The sequence below is a fragment of the Diabrotica undecimpunctata genome, chromosome 5, assembly GCF_040954645.1.
Source record: "Diabrotica undecimpunctata isolate CICGRU chromosome 5, icDiaUnde3, whole genome shotgun sequence".
Lineage (NCBI taxonomy): Eukaryota > Metazoa > Arthropoda > Insecta > Coleoptera > Chrysomelidae > Diabrotica > Diabrotica undecimpunctata.
Window position 1 is genome coordinate 138,539,852 of NC_092807.1, and position 25,188 is coordinate 138,565,039.

The 25,188-nt window shown below is 30.2% G+C and overlaps 1 protein-coding gene across 1 annotated transcript; it reads right to left on the reverse strand.

The window, feature by feature from the left end:
- Positions 1-11,952: 11,952 nt before the first annotated feature.
- Positions 11,953-23,788, reverse strand: LOC140441861 (uncharacterized). Its single transcript, XM_072532812.1, has 6 exons — positions 23,632-23,788; positions 22,302-22,397; positions 22,132-22,246; positions 21,570-21,763; positions 20,710-20,817; positions 11,953-14,595 (listed from the first exon to the last, which is right to left on the reverse strand). The coding sequence occupies exons 1-6, from the start codon at positions 23,686-23,688 to the stop codon at positions 14,401-14,403; spliced, it is 765 nt and encodes a 254-aa protein (XP_072388913.1). The 5' UTR covers positions 23,689-23,788; the 3' UTR covers positions 11,953-14,400.
- Positions 23,789-25,188: the final 1,400 nt, after the last annotated feature.

Genomic DNA, 25,188 nt, shown 5'->3' on the forward strand with positions numbered 1-25,188 from the left:
TGTTCCTTCTTATTTTTATATATTTAATGTTCATTTTCCTTCTTCTTCTTCTTCTTCTTCTAATGGCGCTACAACCCTTTGTGAGTCTTGGCCTGCTTAACAATGTTCTTCCATTCTGCCCTGTCGGATACTTTCCTTCGCCACTGCCTGATGTTCATGGTTTTAAGATCCCTCTCTACGTCTATCCATCTTTTACGGGGCCTTCCTCTTGTTCTGTTTCCTTGGGGCTTCCATCTCTGGACTACTTTTACAGCTCGATTATCTGGCATTCTTTCTAGGTGACCAAGCCAGTTTAGTCTTTGTGACTTTACAAATCTGACAATATCTGCGCTCTGCATTAGTTCATCCAGCTCGTGATTCATTTTAATTCTCCACGAACCATCGCTGCATTGGGTTGGTCCAAATATCTTCCTTAGTATTTTGCGCTCAAATATTCTCAGTTGATTTTCATCAGTGGTTGAGAGGGTCCACGTTTCACATCCATATGTGACCACTGGTCTAATTACTGTTTTGTAGATTCTCAGCTTAGACTCACGATTCAGTAACTTACTTTTCATTAAGTCTTTGTATGCATAAAAGCACTTATTACCGCTAAGAATCCGTGCTTGTATTTCTTGACTGATGTTGTTGTTGTCATTTATTATTGAGCCTAGGTAGGGAAAAGTGGAGGCATATTTGTAGGTATGGTTGTCTACCTTCAGATTCTCATGTTCATTCGATTTTGTGCACTCCATATATTTTGTTTTGCTTTCATTTATATATAGACCAAACGTAGCAGCTTCTCGTTTCAGTTCTATAACTTTTTCGCTTAATACACTTTTGTTGCGGCTTATTATGGCAACATCATCCGCATATGCGCATATTTGCATAGATCTTTATGTCCAGTTTATATCCAGTTTTCTAACAACAGCTTCTAAAGTTAGATTAAAAAGTGTTGTTGATAAGGCATCCCCTTGTCTAACTCCATTTTCAATATCAAAGGCCTGCGTCATATCTCCATCTATTTTCACCATAGCTTTGGAACCCTCCAGAGTCATTCGTATAAGTTTAACCAACTTATTGGGTATCCCTAACATAGATAGTTGCTTTAACATCTTTTGTCGATCTACTCCATCAAACGCCTGTTTGAAATCGATATACAAGTTGTAAATAGGTATGTTATATTCAACACATTTTTCATGTATACCTCTTAACATATGTATTTGGTCAATAGTTGACCTCTTTGGTCTGAAGCCACATTGGTATTCACCAATAATCTCCTCCGAAAACGATTCCAGGCGGCTATATATAATTCCTGATAATATCTTGTAGATGACATTTAAAACTGTTATGCCCCTATAATTTTTGCAGAGTCGTTTGTCTCCCCCTTTGTACATAGGAAGTATGATTCCCACTTTCCAATCTTCTGGGATGACTTCTAGTGTCCATATGCGGTCGATTAGTTTATGGATACGCCTCCATAGCGCATGTCCACCATTCTTTATCAGTTCTGCAGTTATTCCATCTGTGCCAGGTGCTTTGTTATTTTTTAGATGTTTTATGACGTTTATCGTTTCTTCCAATGTTGGTTGCTCAACTAGTTGTTCTGCTGTGTGGTGAATTATCTCTTCATCTTCGTTTTGTTCTTTTTCTGGGTTTAACAGCTCTTGAAAATGCTCCTTCCACCTTTTCATTATTTCCTCTTTCTCGCTGATAATTGCCCCATTTTTGTCCTTGCAAACTGTTGATCTTGTTATGTATCCTTGGGTGCATTGCTTGATTTCCTTGTAAAATTTTCTAGCCTCTCTTCTGTTATTATAATCTGTAATTTGTTGTATTTTTCTATTCAACATTTCTCTCTTTTTCCTTCTGCATATTTTCTTTGCATCTTTTCTGAGTTCTTCATATGCCTTTCTATTCGATCGGGAATCCCTTTGTAGACATTTCTGTCTAGCTATATTTTTGCTATTTATTACTTGTTGGCAATCTTGGTCAAACCATTCCTCGTTTCTTTGGCTTGAGGTTTCACCTAATGTTTCCTTTGCCATATTTGTAATTGTCGTTTTGATGATATTCCATTCTTCTTCAATGTTGTTTTGTTCTCCTCTTTCACTTAATATTACTTTTATTTTCTGCTGGTACTCATTCTTCTTTTTAGGATTTTTAAACATATATGTATTCCATTTTCTTTGTTTGGCGCCTTTCTCTTTTCTTACCATTGATATTCTTTGTTTTATCTTCGATATAACCAAGAAATGGTCCGAATCGCAATTTGCGCCTCTATATGTTCTAACATCTGTTACGGAGGTTGCCCACCGCTTAGATATTAATATGTGATCAATTTGATTAAATTTATTAGTACCAGGTATCATCCAGGTTCCTTTATGAATATTTTTATGAGGAAAACACGTACTAACAACTCTTAGTTTGTTTGCCATTGCCAACTGTGCCACTCTCATACCGTTGTTGCTGGTAATATCATGTAAACTATGCTTACATGATATTACCGGCAATATCATTCAGTTCATTTTCCTTAATGTTCGCAATAATACACGTCGTAGTAATATTTTGGGTATCAAATCGTCGGAATATATTTTGGTTGAGAATTTCTTCTAAGTTGGAATTTTATTTCGGAGAAAGAAAGCATTGGCAATTTTTTCCGAATAGCATACTTCATAACTTCTTCAAGCTGAATAAGTATTCTTTCTCTGGTTCCAATTTCAATAGACATATCCGACTTTCCTTCAATGCCTTCACGTTTGAACTGTTTTAGAATTCTGTGAACACTTTCGTAGTCACGGACTATACAATACACGTTGTATATAATAAATGGTGTTTTCACCTTCCGAAAAATTTTGGCAACGACGTTTCCTTTGGCCATTTTCGACTTAGATATTTCTCAGAACTCTATAAAAACGTATTAACCACTTCAGGCTAACTATAGAACTGATGTATGAGTAATAGCAGGAACTCAGTCGATATCAATAAACCAGTTGTTGATGAACGATATAGTGACTTCCTAACCAATTAAAAAGAGTAAAATTATGTTTGAGAGCAAACTAAAGCATATATTGTTTTATGTTTAAATTTAAAGTGTGAGTGTTGATAAAATAAATAATTTAATAAATGATATTGACGTTTTTAATTCTATAAATTTTGTGTTGGTGTGATACTGCAATCTGGGTAAAAAAACTTATGTTCTGTATTGTAATAAATCTTGACAAAAATGTTACTGATAAGCATTTTAAAATAAATGGCATTTCAGCTAAAGCATAGTTAAATAAAAAGTCAAACTGCTATAGATCTCCTTCTCGTAATGATGATAGTTTTTTTTATTCCTTAGAGGTGGGCTCGGGAGAAGATAGTCAAAACTAACATATATACCTAATTATATTACATTATAAAATGAATTCTAACTAGAAGAAACTTGTAGAAATATTTTTAAGGATAATAATCTCTTGTATCGATCATATTTTTTAAATTTACCCTGTAAGGTCCTACATGTGTACTTGATAATGTTTCTAACGATAACTCAACAATAAAAATGATCGTATATCCGCTTAGCTAGGACAAATTATATCAACTGCTAATTAAAAAACTGAAAAATACCAGATCTTGTGGATCTGGTATATCGACGTTTCAAGGTTTATCACAAAGTTTCACAAAATAATTTCACCTCTTATTCATCTTCACGTGAATTTTATTTAATTTGACCATATTGTATGCCTATTTTGCCTTTTTATAAGTCCATATATATAAAGAAAGGAAATGGAGCGGAACCAATAGAAGACCATTGATCCACTGCTGGAGCGGAGTTAATAAAGAATGTAGAGCAAAGGCAGGAGTGATAATACTAATCAAAAATAAGTGGAATAACAGGGTTAGAACATGGGAGCCAGTCAAAACAGAGGATAATTAAAATGCATATAGACATAAACGGTAAAAAGACAGTGATACTCGGAGTCTATGCACTAATAGACGATTCCCCGAGAGTAGAAAAAGACAATTTCACGGAACAACTCCAACACCAAATAGAGCTAATCAAGAAGTACGTGGAGATAACTGTGTATAACAGGAGACCTTAACGGCAGAACCGGAAGGAAAGAAAACGATAAAGTAGTGGGGAGATTTGAAGAGGATAAACAAAACGATAACGGAGAACGTCTGATAATTTTGTGAACTAAACAACCTAAAAATCACCAACGGATTCTTCAGACATAAAAATATTTATAAATATCCCTGAACGCAAGAAACACGAAAGCTGAAATCAATAATGGACTACGTAATAGTCAAAAAAGATACCACAATAAAGTTAAAAGATGTGAGAGTCAGAAGAGGAGCAGAATGTGGAACTGACCATAAACTACTGACAGCAAAAATGGGCATTAATTGGAAACATAGCAAGACCCTCTCTACAGAAGAACGGTTGAACACTATAAGAGAAAAACAATACAATATAGAACTACTCAGAGAAAAGTCAATAAGAGAACTATACAAACAACGCCTAGACCAAAAATTATAGAATTCAGATACGGCAACATCGAAGAAATATACGAGCATATAAAGGCGAGTATAAAACAAGCAGCATTCGAAGCCCTTGGAGAGAAAGAATATATAACAAATAAACAGCACTATTATGAAATAAATGAACCAACAAAAAGAATAATTGAAGAAAAAAAGCAACTATACACAGAAAATGGCTGACTACAAACAACGATGAAGTTTATAAAGAATATAGAGAAAAAGAGAAGTGAAAAACAAATAACACAAGAGAATGAAGAATAGGAAAGAACCTGCTTAAATATTGAAACATACATATTGAGGTACAAGAACTTCGGAATCATGGAAAATACTGAGATGATTGGCACAAAACTCAAAAGAAAAAATTAAATTTAAGATAAAAGATCATGCATAGACCACATATACACACTAGAACAACTGTTGGAAAATAAAGAAGCAAAAAATAGAGATATATATTTGGCATTTGTGGACCTGAGAAAGGCGTATAAATCTGTACCAAGGTCAGAACTATGGGTGGCAATGTACAAATTAGAAATACAGACGGAACTCATAGTAACTACAAAAGCTCTGTATAAAGAAAATAAAGTGTCCATTAAAATGGGAACAAGAATCATAATAGACTTCACCACAACAAAAGGGCTCCTATAGGGTTGTTCCACATCTCCAACCCTATTCAAAATATACTTAGAGAAAGCTTTGACTGCATGGAAAAGAAAATGCGGAGGCATGGGAGTGCCGGTACGAAACGAATACCTATATACTTTAAGCTTTGCAGACGATCAAGTAGTGATTACACAAGACCAAAAAGACCTCAGTTACACGATGAAGAAACTACAAGAATAAAAAAAAGAGGTTAATCTTTGTATATTTTATTTTATAAAAACCCTTAAAAGGGCAACATTAAAAACACGAACGTTTTCGGAACAACTGTTCCATCATCAGGTTAACACGGAACAGTTGTTCCGAAAACGTTCGTGTTTTTAATGTTGCCCTTTTAAGGGTTTTTATAAAATAAAATATACCCACATACAAAGATTAACCTCTTTTTGTTATACGTGGTATACAGCCAGCTGCAGGAATTATTTTCCTTGTGGATTTTACAAGAAGAATATACCAATGCTGGCCTTATTAACCTCGCGAAAACAGAGTACCTATCTACAAGTGAAGAAGACATAGAAAATCTACAGATTGACGACAACATAACAATCAAAGGAAAGGATAAATTCAAATACTTGGGGTTTATAATCACGAAAAAGGCAACAACAGAGGAAGAAATTAAGCAAATATTAGGACAAACAAGAACAGCAATCCGACAACTTAACTCAGTATGGTAGGATAGCCACCTAAATATGAAGACAAAAACACAGATTTATAAAACATTAGCGCGAAGTTATTACATAAGGGGCTGAAAATTGGATTATAAACGAGAAAAATAGCAGTAAGTTAGTAGCAACAGAGATGGAATGCCTGCGAAGATGCTGCAGAGTAACAAGAATGGATGGGAAAAGTAATGACGAAATAAAGCAAAGAACATCAATTAAAACAGACATTCTAACATATATAGAATAAAAAAGACTAAAGTGGTATGGATATGTAAGAAGAACTAGCGACAGCAGCAGAATAAAGGGAATATCCGAATGGAGCCCCACAGGAAGGACTAAAAGAGGACGACCCCGAAGTTTCTGGAGGAATGAAGTAGACGACGCCATGAGTAAGAGAGGCTTAAATGATGTAGAATAAGACAACAGAGAGAGATGGAAACAGTTGAGCGAGGGAAGGCAGTGAATACTGTAGAATCCCTGAATATAAGTATATATATATATATATATATATATATATATATATATATATATATATATATATATATATATATATATATATATAATATACTACTCTCCAAAATTAACGCACCACCTAAAATGGACCATGATTTTAAAACCGTATTTCTTCTGAACCTTCTGAAATTGGATTTCCATGATTTATTTTTCACATTGTAGGTATATTTCTAGTTAATGACTATATTAATGTTTTTTAAGAAATGTCAACGTTTTTGATCAACATTAGATTGCAGTAGATTTTGCATAATAATTTTAGAATCTAATTTTTTTTTAATTGAATTTATTACCATATAGAAGTTTTCCAATTGTTTTACTTATAAAAACGCGCTTAGCGTATCTAATGTACTTTATGGAATTAAAATCGGCCTAAGAAATGTTTAAAAATTATAAAACAATTTTTTGGCTTATAAACAAATCGAATATCTCGGTAACTATTAGCTTAAATTAAATTCAGAAAGCGGCGTTGAAAAATACTTGGTAAGACATTTCTTCTAAAAGAAAAAAGTTAAATTACGAGCAGTGGCTCCTGAGATACCTACAACCGGATTTTATAAATTAGGAAAATATAAACAATAGGATGATAGTCTTTAAACCATTATCTTTTTCTTTCAGAGCCTTTTCTCGATAAAATTTTTTATATCTTCAAGATACCAACATATTATTGTTCACGCCATTATATGTTTTAAGTTAACTTCATACATTCAAACATTAAAACCGATTCCAAAAATCGAGTCGCATATCCACAATCACATTTCGAGACCACGCCGGCGATAGCGAAACACAATTATTAGCGGACGCCTCACCGTCAAATATTCAGGTATTTATTGTGTTAATTCAAATAAAGTTCTTTTCACGCGGGGTTTTTGATTGTTTATCAGCGGCACATATCGAAGTGTAAATCAAGTAACATTCAATTATAATAATAAAAACTATCTTTATTGCGCGTAAAAAATACCAAAAAAAATTAGGTTGAAGAAAATTGAATTTAAAAATATCAAAATCGATATACGTAAAAAAAACTGGTGTGGCAGTCCAATGGGACTGCCGGTGGAAGTTACACTTCTATACACGCATTCGCCGTTACAAATTTATTTGGGAGAAAGAGAAACAGAATTAATAACAACTTACTAACAATTAATAAACAACTTTTGACCTGTAATAAGTAAATGAAGGATTGAATCAATATTTTGATGAAAATGTATATTTTTATTTTCATATATGTATGAAAGGAGTTGAATGCAAACATTTTTTTACACATACTCTGCAGTAAAATTCATTGTTTATTTTGTTATTAATATAATAATACAATACAAATTAAACTGCAATATTCATAAGTATTTAAAAATGACAATAATATACATAAAAAAATACACTACAATACAGTGCAACATAATTTCATATAATAATACAATACAAATTAAAATGCAATATCCATAAGTATTTAAAAATGACAATAATGTAATAATATTAATAAAAAAAGTCCTCCCCGACTGGGAATCGAACCCCGGTCTCCCGCGTGACAGGCGGGGATACTAACTACTATACTACCGAGGACATGACACATACATATTTCAAAATTGACAGTTCTGGATCATACAGTGATTTATTGAGATTATTATTTTGAAGTGCAAAAGACTAATATAGTTATGAACATTTAATAAATAATACAAAACATATCACATAAATAATAATATTAATACATATTTTATTACATGTATAATATATGTATATATATATATATATATATATATATATATATATATATATATATATATATATATATATATATAATATTAAATTATATATAAAAAAGAAACATTTTTATATTCGAGAGAGAAAATATATCTTCTGTCTCTCTCTTACTCATTATCTTACATATGTAATGATTTCACAGATTCACTCCCATACAAATTTCCAACGTGGAGCGCGCGTATAGAAGTATAACTTCAAAAATGTTTCCAATAAAGCATGTTCCAATCCAACATAAATCGAATAGAACCATCTAAAAAACGCAATAACCAATGCCAGAGATCCTTTAGTTTTGTTCTGAATTTTTCTGAGAATGTTAATTTTAGTACATAAAAAATACGCAAAAAAGTTTATTATTTCTACTCCCGGCTTACCCTTAAAACCAATTCCCCTCGTAGGGGAAAAACGGAAAAAAATCGATTTACCAAAAATCTGTACGTCGTAGAAAAAAATATATCATAGATAATTATGAATAAAAATGTTCATTATAGCACTTTTTGTGTAAAATAAACCTTTCTATCAAAAATATTGCTTGAAGCGAAGCGGCTACGCGAGCGAGATCAATTTTAAATAAAATTTATATCAATTCGACTATAAAAATTCGTTCTTTTAATCAGTGTCCCATCGACAAAAATCAAAAAGCGTTTTATAGGTAAAGAGTGCAGCTTTCTTATGCAATTTTTGTATTTTGTCGCAATTATAATCAGTTTCTATAAAAGTGTTAAAATGTGTTTCTATAAAAAAATAAAAAAACATGAAAATATATAAATAAAAAATATAAAAACGTTGCGCGATTTTTGCCACTTTACGATTCTCATGATATCAATAAAATGTATCACTTTTACATTAACTGGTCACTATGGAATTTCCATTCTACAGCCGAATCTTCAAAACTTATGGCATGAAATTTTGGTTTTGATTTTTGGCGACAAATGTGAGGCATTTAAAATGCTAAAAAAACACCGAATTTAAACTTTCACATTACAAACGATTGGACGTCATGGATGTTTTCCCCTAAATGAGGGGAGCTAGTTTTAATGGTAAGCCGAGGGTAAAAATAAACTTTTTTGCATATTTTTTGGGATACCAAAGTTATCATTCTCAGAAAAATTCAGCTTGTTCGTATGCTTTTAGAGGTTCAGCTGCATTTTCGTCTAATGACGACTGGAGTATAAATAAATGTATTTATTTATAACAAAAAAAGCATTTCTGACATTTGTTATTTCGTGATGGCTCTATTCGACTTACATTGGATTAAAAAAAATGAAGAAAATTACTTTATTGGAAGCCCTTTTTTTTAAGTATACAGATTTTGTTATTTGAAATTCAATTTTTTGGCATTTTTCACGCGCAATACCGATGATTTTTATTATTATATGTTATAAATATCTTGAAGACATGAAAATTTTTATTGAGAAAAATCTCTGAAACAAAAAGGTAATGGTTTAAATATCATCCTATTGTTTATAATTTCCTCGCAAATGCCGGTCAACTTTGAACGGTTCTATCTCAGGAACCGCTGCTCATAATTCAAACTTTTTTCTTTTATAGAAACGTCTTGCCATGTCTTTTTCAACGCTATGTTCCTAAATTTAATTTAAGCTAATAGTTAACGAGATATTCTATTTGTAAGATGATTTTATTGCTTATAGTGATAATCGTAAGATAATTTTATTGCTGTTCATTTGTATTGATATACAATTTTTATGTAATTGAGCTTAGGTTTAAGACAAGTGGGTGTACGTGTACGATCTACAGATGATAATAATATTTCTGATTGGGTACATTGATTTGAGTGTAAAATCTTGTTGCAAAGAAAAGTTTAATCAAATTAAAAACGTACAATGTCGTATTTATCACAAATAGTAATAATAAAATCCCAGATAATCAAAAGGAGGTAGTACGTAATCACATTAAATCACTACCGGTGATTGATTCTCACTATTGTCGAAGTTCAACCAAAAGGAAATACTTACCTTCTGGTTTATCTGAAAAACGACTTTACCAGGATTATTTAAAATACTGCGAAGAGTATCAGGAAGATGATTCAGTGTCGTTTTATTATTATAAACATATATTCAGCACCGAATTTAACTATGGTTTCCATAAACCAAAAAAAGACCAATGTAGCTTTTGCACGCAATTCACAAAAAAACCGAAGACGAAAGAGAAAAACATCAAGATGAATACAATTTACATCAACTTCGAAAGAAGGAGGCTAGAGAGCATAAGAAAATTGACAAAGATCGTGCTAAAATTGATATTTTCAGCACCTTCAGTATGGATATGAAAAAGCTTTTAATGACTTCCCAATTAGAAGTGGGGCAATTATATTATAAACGGAAACTAAATACCTATAATTTTACGGTGTATAATCTCAAAACTACTGTTGCTATTAACTACATGTGGCATGCATTGAATGGTACAAAAGGATCATCAGAAATAGCTACATGCTTATGGAACATGCTTTCTGAGCTACCATCTGAAGTGAGTGAAGTAACATTTTATTCTGATACTGTAACAGGTCAAAATAGAAATTCCATTGTATCTGCAATGTTTATAAAAGCTTTGTCTTCTTTTGATAATTTGCAAATTATTAATCAAAAATTCATGGAATCCGGACATTCCAAAATGGAATGCGACAGCGTTCATTCTGCGATTGAAAGTAGGGGACGAAAAATATATATATATATATATATATATATATATATATATATATATATATATATATATATATATATATATATGTGCCTGGCGGCTGGTACACAGTGGCAAGAACAGCCAAAATAAATCACCCTCTACACGTCGTTAAGGAATTAGATTACAGTCATTTTATAGATTTTAAAACTTAATTAACAGCAAAAAATTAATTATTAACAAAACGATGACAGTCGATGGCGATGTTATGAAGTGGCTAAATATCAAATGGCTGCAATATAGAAAAGAACACCTTGATATAATCTTCTATAAAACACAACTTAGTCAGGTAGACTTCAAACAATTGTGCATTCGTTGAAACACTCGAGTTGACAACGTTTTCAGTGAGGTTCCGAAACTTTATCCTTCTGCTTTAGGAATAGAGCCTAAGAAACTAAAAGATCTACAAAATCTTTGTAGGTCAAGTACTATCCTAGCCACCTACCATGATTACTAACTCCGACTTTTAAAACCAATAGAGAGAATCGCTGCAGACGATTCGGAATCCAAATAGCGATAAAATAATAAGATTTCTGTATATTCACTGTTAAATAATATTCAATGTTAAAGACTAAAAACTAAATTAAATTTATTGTACTTTTGTGTTATTTTTGTATCCAAAATTAAACATTTTAAGCATAATATCACCTTGTATTATTTAATTTCGTAGACTTAGATCTTTTCACACAACAAAAAACCAGTATGACTCGTGAAAAGTTATCTAGTAGTGAATGGAGCTAAGTGAACGAAATCCTTCTACCCTCATATAAATCAATGTTTTATTAGTGTTTGGTTCAGTACAAAGTAGGTAACAATTTGTTTGATAAATCCTAAAAAATTTTTAGGAATAGTTCAATGAGCAGGAAGGTTATAAGCTAAAATGTATTTTTTACTGGACATGGTAATCTAAAATGCTCAGTATCTCGAAACTGACTTTTGTTGGTTAGCTCTCTTCACATCCACGGCGACGATATACAGAAATATGTTTGCAAAATGGACTATTTATAATTAAATCCTTTTCTATAATTACTAAAAATATAAAATAATTCAAATCTTTCTAATAAAAAGTTTTGTATCTAATTTAATAAAGGTAAAAAGAAAATTTAAGTTCTCTGTTTTTGGTGGGTGTATCACTTTTTAAAGGGGAATTTTAAATAAACCAACAATGTTTAATTGTCTAATTATTGAAAATTTATTTCACATTTATATTAATTATCCATACAGTTTAGTTTACATAAATATAAAATCAGGACAATCATTTTACGTTCAAAATATATTACTACATATTCCTATGAAAATACAAACAATGAACGATAAGAGGCTCTAGAAATAAAAAATAAGGAATCATTAATGTTTTGTCAATTTATTTAGCGGCCGTCTGCAAAGAAATGATATATAATTATACATAAAACAATGATGTATTCCATACAAAGAGAATTTTGACATAACATAGACCTATGTAGGAAAACATAAAACCATATGAGGAGATAGAAAGTTTGATTTAATTTTAGGCCTACATACAAATTACGTAATATCAATGATAACCCAGTCTTTTGTTCTAGCTGTCTTCTAATACTTTTAATTTTTTTATTGGATTACGGATTATAGACCAATGTTTAGAGCTGAATTAAATAAAAATCAAAAGATGTTGGGAGTAATATTAATATAGAAATAAAAAGCCATTTGATGATGACAAACATTGTCAGAATTGTCATAAAAAAATTACCAAGAGAGGCGCGAAGAGGTGAGTGAATTTGTCATAACTTCAATCAATCAAAGCCACATATAGGTCACGTGATCTGAAGTTTTCCTATGGCAGGAGAAACAACTATTAAGTTGAGAAATTGGTCTGACAGTTATCTTTGGATACCACATTACTGTTTTTAGTAGTTGTTTTTGTTGAGGAATTACTTAGGAATTGACCAACTACATAGCACATTCTTAGTTTTCTGATGGATTATGAACTGCAGCCGTGTAAGTTGAGTTTTAGAAAATAAAAATACATGAACTCTATCGTTCTATTAATTATTTTGTATTTTACATAGAAATGACTTCCCTAACACAACGAAAAAATATTTATCAACAAATAAAATATTGTCCCGCAGGTAAGTTCTTCTAATCCGAGCTAAACTATTGATGGTTTTTCTTAAAAACATAACAGTCTCATTTAGCTAGGCATTGAGCCCGAACTTACCAAACAAGGGTTTCATTTTTTGTACAAAACACACCATTGTATATCTTATCAATTTTCCTAACTGTCCAAAAATTAATATATAGAACAAATCAGTGAAATTAAATTGATCTTTACACATTTCTCGCCTAACAAACTAAAAATGTACTAGTACTAAACTGAAAAGTTTTTATTTAGACATTCACTAATTTATTCAAGCTGAACTGTGACTACTAATGGATATGAAGCGAAGGTCATTGCCAAACATATATTTGTATAGAACAAAATAACGATGACAGTCTCTGAATCTGTGATGAAATCATTTTATGCCAAACAAAAGTTTTTAATAATGAATAATAATACCTTAGGCATCTACTGATTTTATATACAATGTGCTGAATAAGACTAAATTTGTTTGCATTTTGTAAACTTACAGTATGTATTAAAATGCAATTAAATAGGCTAGTTCTCCTTAAAATCTGCATATATTTGTTTATGATTAAGTAAATGATACTTTTTTGATATTTTTAAACAGACAGTCCTGAAGACTTCGGTTTTAGATATACAAAAAAACAAATGGGGTTGCTATAAAATCACAAACTAATAAAAAAGAAAACGTTTATTAAACCAGCAATATGGATCTAGTCAAAATAATCAAATATTCAATTTACAATTGAAACAGATGAATGCAATAAAACTATTTTATTCTTAAGGTTTACTAAACATTACTAAATATTTTTTAAATGGTATAAAATAGAAACTTTTCATTTGCAAATAAAACTTAAATTTTTTATTAATAACACAAAAAATTGAAATTAGGTCTAGTCTCTTACAAGCTATGTCTAAGTACCATTTACTATACATCATCCTACAAGATATTAAAATGTGGAAGAAATTTTACTGTTATTATAAAACGTATTACAAAACTCACAACACCCAACAAATGTTTCAGTCATACTTTTTTAAAGGCTATTTCAGATAAGTATCGACAGTTTTTTATGCAAATGAAAAGTTGATAGTGTTGAGTTAAGGAGATTCAGGTACATACTGGTACATACGCCGCTTATAATATGTACTTCGGCATGTCTCCTAATTCTTTCAAACTAGCCTGTAGGTAAAGATGAATATTCTAAACGTTAATTGCCATCAAAACAAATGAAAAAATTAAGAAATATACAAAAGAATGACTCCTAACCTATATAATATATTATTATTAACAGTAATTATCTCGCAAACTTGCATGGCGCAGCTCATACACAAACTAACCTCAAGAAAAAAAAACTAATACAACTTTCAATCACAAATTAAATATTTCAGGAAAATTTTGTGTTTTGACGAGTCACTTTTCCAAAAGTTTTTAAAAATGAATTCTTTGTTAACCTACAGTAGATTTAATGAAATAGAAAAACGAGCTGATAATAAAATTTGGAAATAATATAAAAATATTTATTCAGCAGGCTTTTCATCTTCCGTCTGCTCAGTGCTTGCCGATTCAGGTTCATCGGCAGTACTTTTGCTCTCTTCTTCCTCGTCTTTCTTTTCTTCTTCGGAGGCGGGAGCATCTACACTATCCTCTTTCGCCCCATTCTCTGTGGCAGCTGGTGCAGGAGTAGATTCCTCAGCATCTGCGTCTGGTTCATCCTATTACAAATATATGTGGTTAGAAAATTTTATAAATAACTCTTTAATACAAAAGAAACATACAGAGAAGGAAACTTATAAATAGGAAATCAAATTTTCTTCATACTAGAAAAGGTGATGACGAGTTTTCTAGTAATGAAAAGATAATTTTAAAAATTCTGTAGTTAAAAATACAAGTACATACAATGTACAGGTCAAAAATTAATAACAAAAACCACTAAATTGAATAATCACTCATTTATTGGAGGAGTTAAACCTGATCTTCAAAATACAGTATAAAATGTAAAATTTTGGACAAACAATATTTCTTTTCCTCGTTTCGACCTTAGAAGAGAACAACATTTTCTGATTATTTTATTTATCAAAACAATTATTTTATTGATTACAATGTGCACTGGACCTCTCCCTCAGACGAGAAAGAAAAATTCATGTACCAGCCAAGGTAGTTTCAGCAACATAAATATTATGCATATAAATATGCAAGGCGTCTTGTTTAAGAAAAGTTATGACCTAGACATGATACTACAGAAAGAGAAAGTGCGTATTCCTTGTGTCACTGAGCATTGGTTGGAGTCTAGAAATATTCAGATTACTTAAGTTCCCAATTTTAAATTAATTTCATATTTTTTAAGAACCAGCAAAGAAAATGGAGGTGATAATCTTTATGTAAAGAATGATATCAGAGTTAACTGTAGAACCTGTAGATGTTAATATGTGGTGTATGAGATATCTGCTGGAAAGATGCAAAATCAAAATAAATAGTCAAAAATAAATACTGTTGTCTATATTTCTTTTGTATTCATAGACCTCCAAGGAATGCAAGGAACTAAATAACTCGTACTACACCAACCATTATAAGTTATTCAAAAAGAATGTCAAAAAATTAAACAGCAATACTTGCAACAACAGAATAATGAAGGTATTGTGAAATCAAATAATATATTGAAACAAAATTGGAAGATAATAAGGGAAAATCAGAATGTAACACCACATAAATTATCTAGAATTAAAATTAACCAAAATGAGAATTTATCAAAGATAAGTCAAATTTTATAAACAATTATTTTATTGATAAAAATCATAGCAATATCATTCCAAATTAACATGAACATTGACAAATTTCACAGAAGCTTGTTTCTTTGCCCAACAACTGGTGAAGAAGTAGTTTCAATTATTCAAAAAACTACATCCAATTATGCTAAAATCTTAATGATATTAATGGGAAAGTTATAAGCAATGTAGAAAATCTAAAGGATGTCCTGTATTTGTAAATATCCTGTAAATATTTGAATTTGAATCAATCCTTGGTCCTGTGTTCTTGTGTTTTACTCAAGAATGTAACTCCCAAATATCATCCATATTTGACATTGATTGATCTATTCAGAACATTGAGTTAATGAAATTCTTAGAAGTAATATTGGATCCAAAACTAACTTGAGAACCACATGTAAACAAAGTGAGTTCAAAATCAAGTACACTCTATTACATTATAAGAAATCTAAGAGAAGTTGTATCATTTGATGTTCTGAAACTGTTATACTTTACTTTAGTACAGTGAATTATTCAATATGGCTTAATTGTCTGGGGTTCTTCTAGGTACTTATAGATAGAGCATTCATAGCTCAAAGAAGCTAAATAGGCCATGTTAAAAATTTAATCTAGAAATTTATTCTTGAAAAATGAACAAATGGAAAGCTATTCTTAAATAACATTCCTATTAGATCAATTACGTTATTCAGATATTTTTTAAATATATTTTGTTTAAAATAGTCAATATTTTAATTCTGTTTCTGGGATTTTTTTCTGACTGAAATTATCTTGTGAATGGTTCAATATGTGTGTATTTTATTGGCACTGGTTTTAACAACCAACTGGCCAGTATGATTCAATATAGAAGGACAACTTAGAAACAAAGAATTGTATTGTACATATATAAATAGTATAGAATTAGTTCATGAGTAGAAGAGAAATCAAAGACTACTAGAAAGAGAAGATATTTATGAAATTGGTGGTTCCATAACTTGATGGAAATTTCAATAACAAAACATAAAAATAAAACATTCCTTTTTAATTCCCACAGAACATCATTAACTTAACATATTTCATTGGAAAACTTCCTCAGAGCTTTTTAAAACTAATTGTAGTTATTGAGTAATTCATTGATCTAGCTTCCATGATTTACTAAGAAACACAGAAATGCATTCAATTCTCCAAATTCTACCAAACTAAAAGAAATATCAAGAAAACAATAGCGTAATAATATAAAAATCTAAATTTTCCTCTGAATATAAATAAAACTATTTTCCTTCAAGGGCAAAGATTTTTTTTACTTCAGTATCAGTTCTGATTATAATCAACTATTAAATTAGTATCAAGTTAATATAAAAAGGTTGAATCAGCATAATTAATGCCCAAATGGACGTTGAAATTAATTATTATAAAAGTGAATTTCAAAAAAACGTTTGATATTGACAAATAATCTAAATATTCTGACAATGTCTAATAAAACAGTTATAATAAATGGTTATCAACTTTATGTCTCATAAAACTTTAAATCTCTCATATAAATTAAGTTTACCGGAAAAGTGTAAACACTAACATATATATTGTGATTCATATTCTAAATTGTGACCATCACAATATTTATTAATTGCTTATGTTATTGCATATGCTTATTTTTCATGAATTAAATTTATTGTTTTTGCGCTCTATGAACATAAAGTATTGTAATTGTATCAAATGAAAGTGTACAGTGAGTGTAAAATTTGATCTTGCAGAACGCATTGAATTACATGTCTAAGATGTATGTAACAAATAATAAATATGAATATATTGTTTATTCAACACATTTTATTTATCTATTTATAATAAATTGGAACTGAAGACACAACTCATTGTCATCAAAAATTGTTGAAGAATTTCCACATGCATGGACTATTGAAGAAAATTTTATTTTATAACAGATAATTTAAGAAACTCTATTAATAAAATAATAAAATTGGCCTAACGCATCCTATAGCAGACAATAATATTTGGATAAGGCCATAAAAAAAAATCATTACAACAATAATAGTTACTTATGGAAAAACTAGCGGTATCTAAATATTTGTACTGAGAGAATTTAATTGATAATGATAAACAAAGAACTGGGGTCAAAAAAGTTCGTGATTAAAAAAACTAATACCAGGTATAACTAGAAAAATAAGGGAATAATCTTATCGATGCTTTTATTTGTGCATCCCTCATTATAGCGGTGAAAGGGAATAGACATGTTTTTCCCAAAATTTTATCTTGAAACCTATTACTTTGAAAAGAAAATTTGTCTATAAACACATAAATATAATTAATGTAATAAAATATGGGCATACTGACTTGCCCTTAGGTGGGAATACAGTGCACTAGTATACAGCAAGTTTAAAAACAATTTCAAATGTTTATAAGCATTTTTATGTACAGAATAATTTCTCCTTATGATCTAACTATAATCGGATCTAGCCAATCAGCCACCTCATATTACTATTGGCTAAAAAACTAAACAAAAACACCTACAGAAAAGACCTAGCATATTTCTTCGCTCAAATTACAGATAACAGAGAAATAATTAATAAAGAGAAATAATTAGGAGCAATTCTCAATATCAATATGTTTATAAAAAATTGAAATCCTAATAAACCCCTAATTTTGTATTTCACCATATTTGCACCAGAGACAAAATTTAAACATTGGAATTTCACTCAAATCAGCGGTTTTCATAATAATATTGACAGTCTTGGGAAATGTGTGGTTTCTGTGACTTTTTAACACAATAAACATAGATGCAGACATTTTTTTTTTGATAAGATTACCCCTCATTACTATCCTCGTTATAGACAATATGCAATAAAATCACAAGTTCGATTTTTTTTTTCAAATCCTTAGTTTTTGGAGTGTAATATGATAATAAATGGTTTCAACCATAATAAAGCCAAGAATGTTTATCAAGAGTTGTTTGAATCACAAAATGAACATTTTCCTGAAATTTTGAGAGAAAAAACACTTATTGTAACCTAACCCTAGACACTGAACTCTCTATTTTTGCAAAAAAAAAATTATTAATTTATGGAAAGACAAGTCATCACAGAACTGTACCAATCTGATTGGGATAACTGATAAAATAAACAACAAGTACAAGTTACATTATTTAACTCATTATCTTGTCTCAGCTTATTTATTAATATTATTTAACAATCATATCTTTTTTTAAACTTGATAATGACTCCATTATCATGTAAAAATTGTATTAAAATTCTATATGCACAGCAGGTACAACATATCAGCAATGTATTGTAACTGTACAATGAGAACAGAATCCCCCATAAAATTACTTTATGAAAAAATACAAGGAAAAAAGTCAGAAGACCAAAAAATAGAAGGGATGACAATGTAGATGAACCTCCTTAAAACATGAAAACCAACAGTAGATTGAGATCTTTAGAGAAGCTTACTGAAGGAGACCTAGGTCTGACTTAGGCTGCAGTGCCATTGGGTGGATGGATTGTAACTGTATTTTAGATTTAAATTTAATTGTCTGAAATTAAGGATAAGATGAGATGTATATATACAGACGAATGTTGAGGATTCCATGGGTACAAAGAGTTACTAATGTTGAGGTACTTCGTCGCATGTGTAAACAAAAAGAATTACTAAGAATAATCGAAGAGAGAAAAATGCAATACTTGGGTCATGTGTTGAGAGGCGAAAGATATGAATTACTTCAAGTTATACTGGAAGGAAAAGTACAGGGCAAAAGATCAGTAGGAAGATGCCAGAACTCGTGGCTGAAAGACCTGAGGAGATGGTTCGACCGCTCATCCGCAGAGATCTTTCGTGCAGCAGTTTCCAAAACTACAATTGCCATTTGGATCGCCAACTTTCGAAAGGAGACGGCGCAATGAGAAGAAGAAGGATAATTAAAAATTAATATAAAAAAGAATTTTCACGAAAAATATTAGATCTAATTTGTTATAGCCAATAAACCATACTGACTTTTACGAACCAGCTCAAGAATAATCAATTTACCTTGCATAAAAAGTAAATTGTGTATTTAAGATAATATAAAATGTAACTATATAAAACAGAAAAATAAATCGGATCAGTAGTAAGACTCATTTTAAATGAATAATATTGATTATAGTTACAAAAATCTCCACAAAAGGGAGCTATTTTTCTGATAGCATTTCAGGTCAAATCTATGGTGTTATATGATTTAGTTATAAAATATATTTGGAACAAAGCTGATGACAACATCAATAGATAAAATTTTCTACCAATATAAATTTAATAATTCAAGTTTGAATCTACAAAAATTTCACAAAGAAAATTGAAGAAATGTAACAAATAATGGAAACACTGTATAATTTATTCATTATATTTAACTTTAGCAATTAGAAAAAGTTACAATAAGGTTCAGGCTATTTAACCCTTAGTCTCCGGCTACATTTAGATTTTTGTTGACAGTTACTTACCAACAGTACTGTTATGTCTGCCTTATTTTATTAGTCATAACTTTTTACAATAAGCTAAAAGCATTGTTTGTTTTAGAATACCAACAATCTTTTAAAATACCTACAAATCTTATTTGGTATTAATAAAATGAAAACAATTGAATGATATTTGAAGTATTAAACATCAGCTGATAACTACAGTTGTGAGGGCAAGTTTATGTGGTAAGTATTAGATCTACTTCAATACCCTTGATACCTGGTACCCTTGGGATATAAGGGTACCAGAATTTGGTGGTACTTAAAAGTAGTGCAGGGAGACTACAGGTTAAAGTTAAAAACAGTGAACTTATATATTGATTACTAATAATTGTTTATGTATATAAAAATTAATTAAAAATAAAGAGCACATGGCAAATAATTCATAAATAAATCCTTCTTGTGCATTTATTATTTTAAATACATCATCAGTTCATCAGTTCTGAAATAACTTCTGTTAAAAAATGATACCAATATTATAATGAAAGTAGTAAAACCATTCTTTCATCTAGTAAAGAAATGAAATTTTTGTCTTGGAAGCTTCAAATCTATTCATGTTTTCATCAATCTAATAAAAATTTATAATATATCTTACCTTAGCATCAGCATTATTATTGGCAGATTCCTCTTTGTCATCATGTGAATTAGTCTCATTACCATCAGCTTCACTCTTTTCATCAACACTCATTGCCTGATCTTCACACTATAAGGAAACATTAAACAATATACATTTAGAGATTTTGTGTGTATGTAAGAAATCTGATAATTGCATTTTTTTTAAATAAGTTTGATTATGTTAACATATAATTTTGTTCTTGAATATAATTTCTATATAACAAACTTCTACAAACTCCTTCTCTTTCTGTAAATATACCTATATAATAGGCTTTGTAACAAATGTTTATTATTGATGTATCTTGGTGTATAATATGTTAACATTGTTTGTATAACTATAATTATTTCCTTCCTACACATTTACCTTTTATCTTTAATAAAAATTATACATCTTAATTTTTCATCAGATGTAGCTGTAATTGTTATACAAACCATTCACTTAAAAACAATACAGTCTTGTTTGAAATATTTTTACATAATTTTTAGTATTTATGTTTAATTCATAAAGTATTTATAATAACTTATTACTGAGTCAATTTTAATCAAATAATTTAGAAGTATTTCTTGAGTAATTATAGTATATAGCAAGATAATAGACAAGGTCTATACTTTATAAGTGAGACATTTTCTTTTCCTAATATGTTACCAGTTAAGCTACCAGCCCACCAACCATTTCCCCATTAAAATATTTTAGCAAAATATGTTTATTTTACAGCTTGACATTGCCTTTAAAGCTACAAAAATAGTACAAAAAAAACCAACAAATTTTACCTAATCATCAAATATTTTTTAGTTCAATTCAGAAATAATTATATTATTTAATTAAAATATAGCTCTCACCTTTGAAGCATCGGCATTGTTATTACCAGATTCTTCTTTATCGTCATGTGAATTAGTTTCTGTAGTGTCAGCTTCGCTTTTGGATTCATCAATACTTTTTGCTTGTTCTTCACTTTCAGCTACTGAGGTTTCAGATTTTTCATCATGTGAATCACTACTTTCTTCTACAGTTCTCTTAGGCCTGCCCCTTGATGCTAAAATAAGATTTCAATAATAACTACCTGCATCAGTAAAATGACTTCTTTGAAAAGTAAAATTGTAATTTTAAAATAACACAAAATTAAGAAATTAGGAAAATCAATTAAATACACCAAATATCTTTAGCAGTTAACAAAGAGACCTATAGTACCAGTTCCCCTAGAAAGCTAAATAAACACTTTTGAAATAACATTTTTTTAAATCAGTAATAAAAAGAACAAGGAGAAAAAAATTTAAAAAAAACTGATTTCTAAGCGAATTTAAAAAAGAACAAAATTTTACCTACACAAAATACACATTTTGGATCTTTGGATGAGAGTTAAAGGAAATAAAATGTATTCCAACTGTTTTAAAAATAACTTACTTTTAGTTGTGCTAGAACTTTTTCTTTCCTTCTTAGCTGGAGGTGGGGGAGTGGCTGTTACACCTTTAGCTGCTGACCTTGTTCTGCGTCTCCCTTCAACCTCAGGTCCCAAGCCCTAAAAAGAAGCATTATTTAATTTTTATGCATTAAAAAAAAACACAAAAATTTACCTTAGTAATTGCTTCACTTTCTTCTCGAGCCCTCTCAATTGTCGTTAGCCTAGGAGACTTGGACTTGGATTTCCTAGTTTTGGAACTTTTTTCTTCCTAAAATAGACAAAGAGAATTTTCAATTATTGTATAAAATAATCATTTTAGACATATTCTAATTTGCTTGAAAGTGTGTGTGTATTATGTTCCCTGGTCCAATGGATTATTAGGTCTAATGATACAATGGATTAAGAACTAAGTAGTTCTGAAATAAGTAGTGAGTAAACCTGAATTACTCTTTACAATTCAGTCAACATCTGAAAAACCTTAAGTATATTGAGAAACTGAAAAGTATGGATTCCTTCAGGTTATCTAAGGAAATGTTGACTGTAGGAGAGGTCCTACAAAAAGAATCTTTACACTTGTCCAAGTGCAACTGATAATTGCCAACTTTTAGAACAGATAAGGCCTTACGAACACCTTAAGATCACATTTTTACTAAAATAATATCAGATTCACATTTACTAGGCGACTGTTTTGAAATGAAATGACTGAATGAAAAATTTTATGATTTCTGGACAATTATCGAAGAAAAAAATTTGAATGGTTTGCTTACAGTTGCTAATATTAGACACAAACATAATATTACAATTCAAATTTATTCTTAGCCAAGTCAGTCTTATACTGTTTCATTTAAAATTATTAGAATGGGTGGATTTTCTAGAAGTTTACTATTTTGGGCATATAGAAAGACCATCTTGTAACAAAAGATAACCATTGGCGCTAAAATATTATATCAAATTTATTGTTTTTAGCACTACTATCACTAGCACAACCAGTACACAAATTACGAACAAAGAATGCTTAATAAATAAACAATTTAAGTACCATATTATATTAAAGTTTAAATAAGTTTTAGAAGAACTTAAATATTCCCTCCAATTTTAAAATGCTGACTGGTTAATACTACGACATGAAGAACAAGAGAAAGTAATTTGTAAAAGAGCGACACCAAGCTGAACGTATGTGTCTACTCATTGCGTTTTTCACGGCGTAGGTACTAGAAAATGCATTTTTACAAATTTCCTATACATATAGGTCTTTGAAATAATGTGCAATATTAGTCTGTTTTATTAAAATAAACGACAAGTAAATAAATTACATGTAAAAATGCGTTTTAACTGAATTATTTAAACCATTCATTATCACAATGTTAACAGTCCTTAGAATGTGATTCTATTCGTTTACAAATGAAAGCAATGACCTAATCTAAGGGTGCACATCTATTACGTGCACATTGCAGAATTGTTTCACAAAATAACTAAGAAAATATACAAATCATTGTACTCACTTGACTATTTTCTTCATTTACAGCATTATTAGTATTTACTGAATCCACTTCAGACATTTTTACTATTTATTTTCACGATCTACTTAACAGAAAACGTTCACGATACACACAAGAACTTTCCCGGTCGTTGTTTATTCGGCGAAATGGCGGCCAGCGTGGGTCATGTGATCAAAATCACTTCGACAGGTTATATAGCGCGAATTTTAAAAATGCCGGAAAAATTTATCCAATATAACTGTGCGGAATATAATACCGTTTCATTATTTTTAGCACAATTCGAATTTTATATTTCTTAGTTGAATTACCTAGTTTGAATATTTTATATTATAAATATTAGGTAAATAATTGGTTCCAGTATTACCGGCAAACGACTGTCAAACTAAGTAGCTAGGTAACTTTTATAGGAATGGTACAGATACAAATTATACATGGTCGTTTAGAATTAGAATATAAAAACAAATACCGTTTTGACAAATCTCAGATAATCCTCCTGGCTCCTGAGTGTTATAAGTTGATAATGAGTTGAATACAGTTGAATATAAGTAGAATACCAACTTGATTCCTAAAATAAAGGTCATAGTGCAGTCGTCAGAGAGTTGACCCCTAAAAATCATAGGAACAAGCCGAATTTTGCAGAGAATATTAATTTTGGGACCCCATAAAAGATGCAAAAAAGTTTACTACTTTTACCCCCGGGCTTCCCCATAAAACCCCCCTCGCAGGGGGATAAAAACGCAAAAAAATCGATTTACCAAGAATCTGTACACCGCAGAAAAAATGTTTCGAATAAAAAATGTAGCTGAGATAATTTTAAACAAAAATGTTTATAAGCATTTTTTGTGTAGAATGAACCGTTCTCTTAGAACCAACGCTTGAAGTGACGGTCGATTTTGCATGTTAGTTTGTAATTTGTACCAGCTTGACCTTAAAAATTCGATATTTTTTTATCCAAATGTCCTATCGACAAAAATCAAGATGCGTTTTAAAGGCAAAGAGTGCAGCTTTCGTATGCAGTTTTTGTATTTTGCCGAGAAAAAACTCAGTTTTTATAAAGGTGTTAAATAAATTAACGTACCGCGATTTCTGCCATTTTTTATGATTCTCGTGAGATCAATAAAATTGATCACTTTCATTGACCAGTTGTAGTAAAATTTCCATTTTTAGAAATCAATCTTTAAAACCCATGACATGAAATTTCAATTTTGAGTTGTGGTAACAAATATGAGGCCTTTGAAATATGAGTAAAAAACGCAGAATTTAATGTTTTACATATTTTTGGGTATAGTTTATTGCAGAAGTTTTATCCTTTAGAAAAACGTACTAGTGTAATTGAAAAAAAGGTTTTAAATGTTTTACATCGTTTGTTGTGTGAAAGTTTAAATCCAGCGTTTTTTAAGCATATTTCAAATTCTTGGCATTTATTGCCAAATCCCAAAAGTAAAATTTCATGCTATAGGTTTTAAAGGTTAGGCACTAGTAATCGAAACTTTATAGTGGCCAGTCAATGAAAGGGGTAGATTGTATTGATCTCGCGAGAATAATACAAAAGGGCAAAAA

Bases quoted from the DNA above. Each gene is read 5' to 3' on its own strand.
- LOC140441861 (XM_072532812.1), bottom strand. From the start codon at position 23,688: ATGTCTGAAGTGGATTCAGTAAATACTAATAATGCTGTAAATGAAGAA. The intron at 22,247-22,301 runs GTAAATTTTTGT...GCTTCTTTTTAG, and splicing joins AAAGTGAAGCAATTACTAAG to GGCTTGGGACCTGAGGTTGA. The intron at 21,764-22,131 runs GTAAGTTATTTT...ATCTTATTTTAG, and splicing joins AAGTTCTAGCACAACTAAAA to CATCAAGGGGCAGGCCTAAG.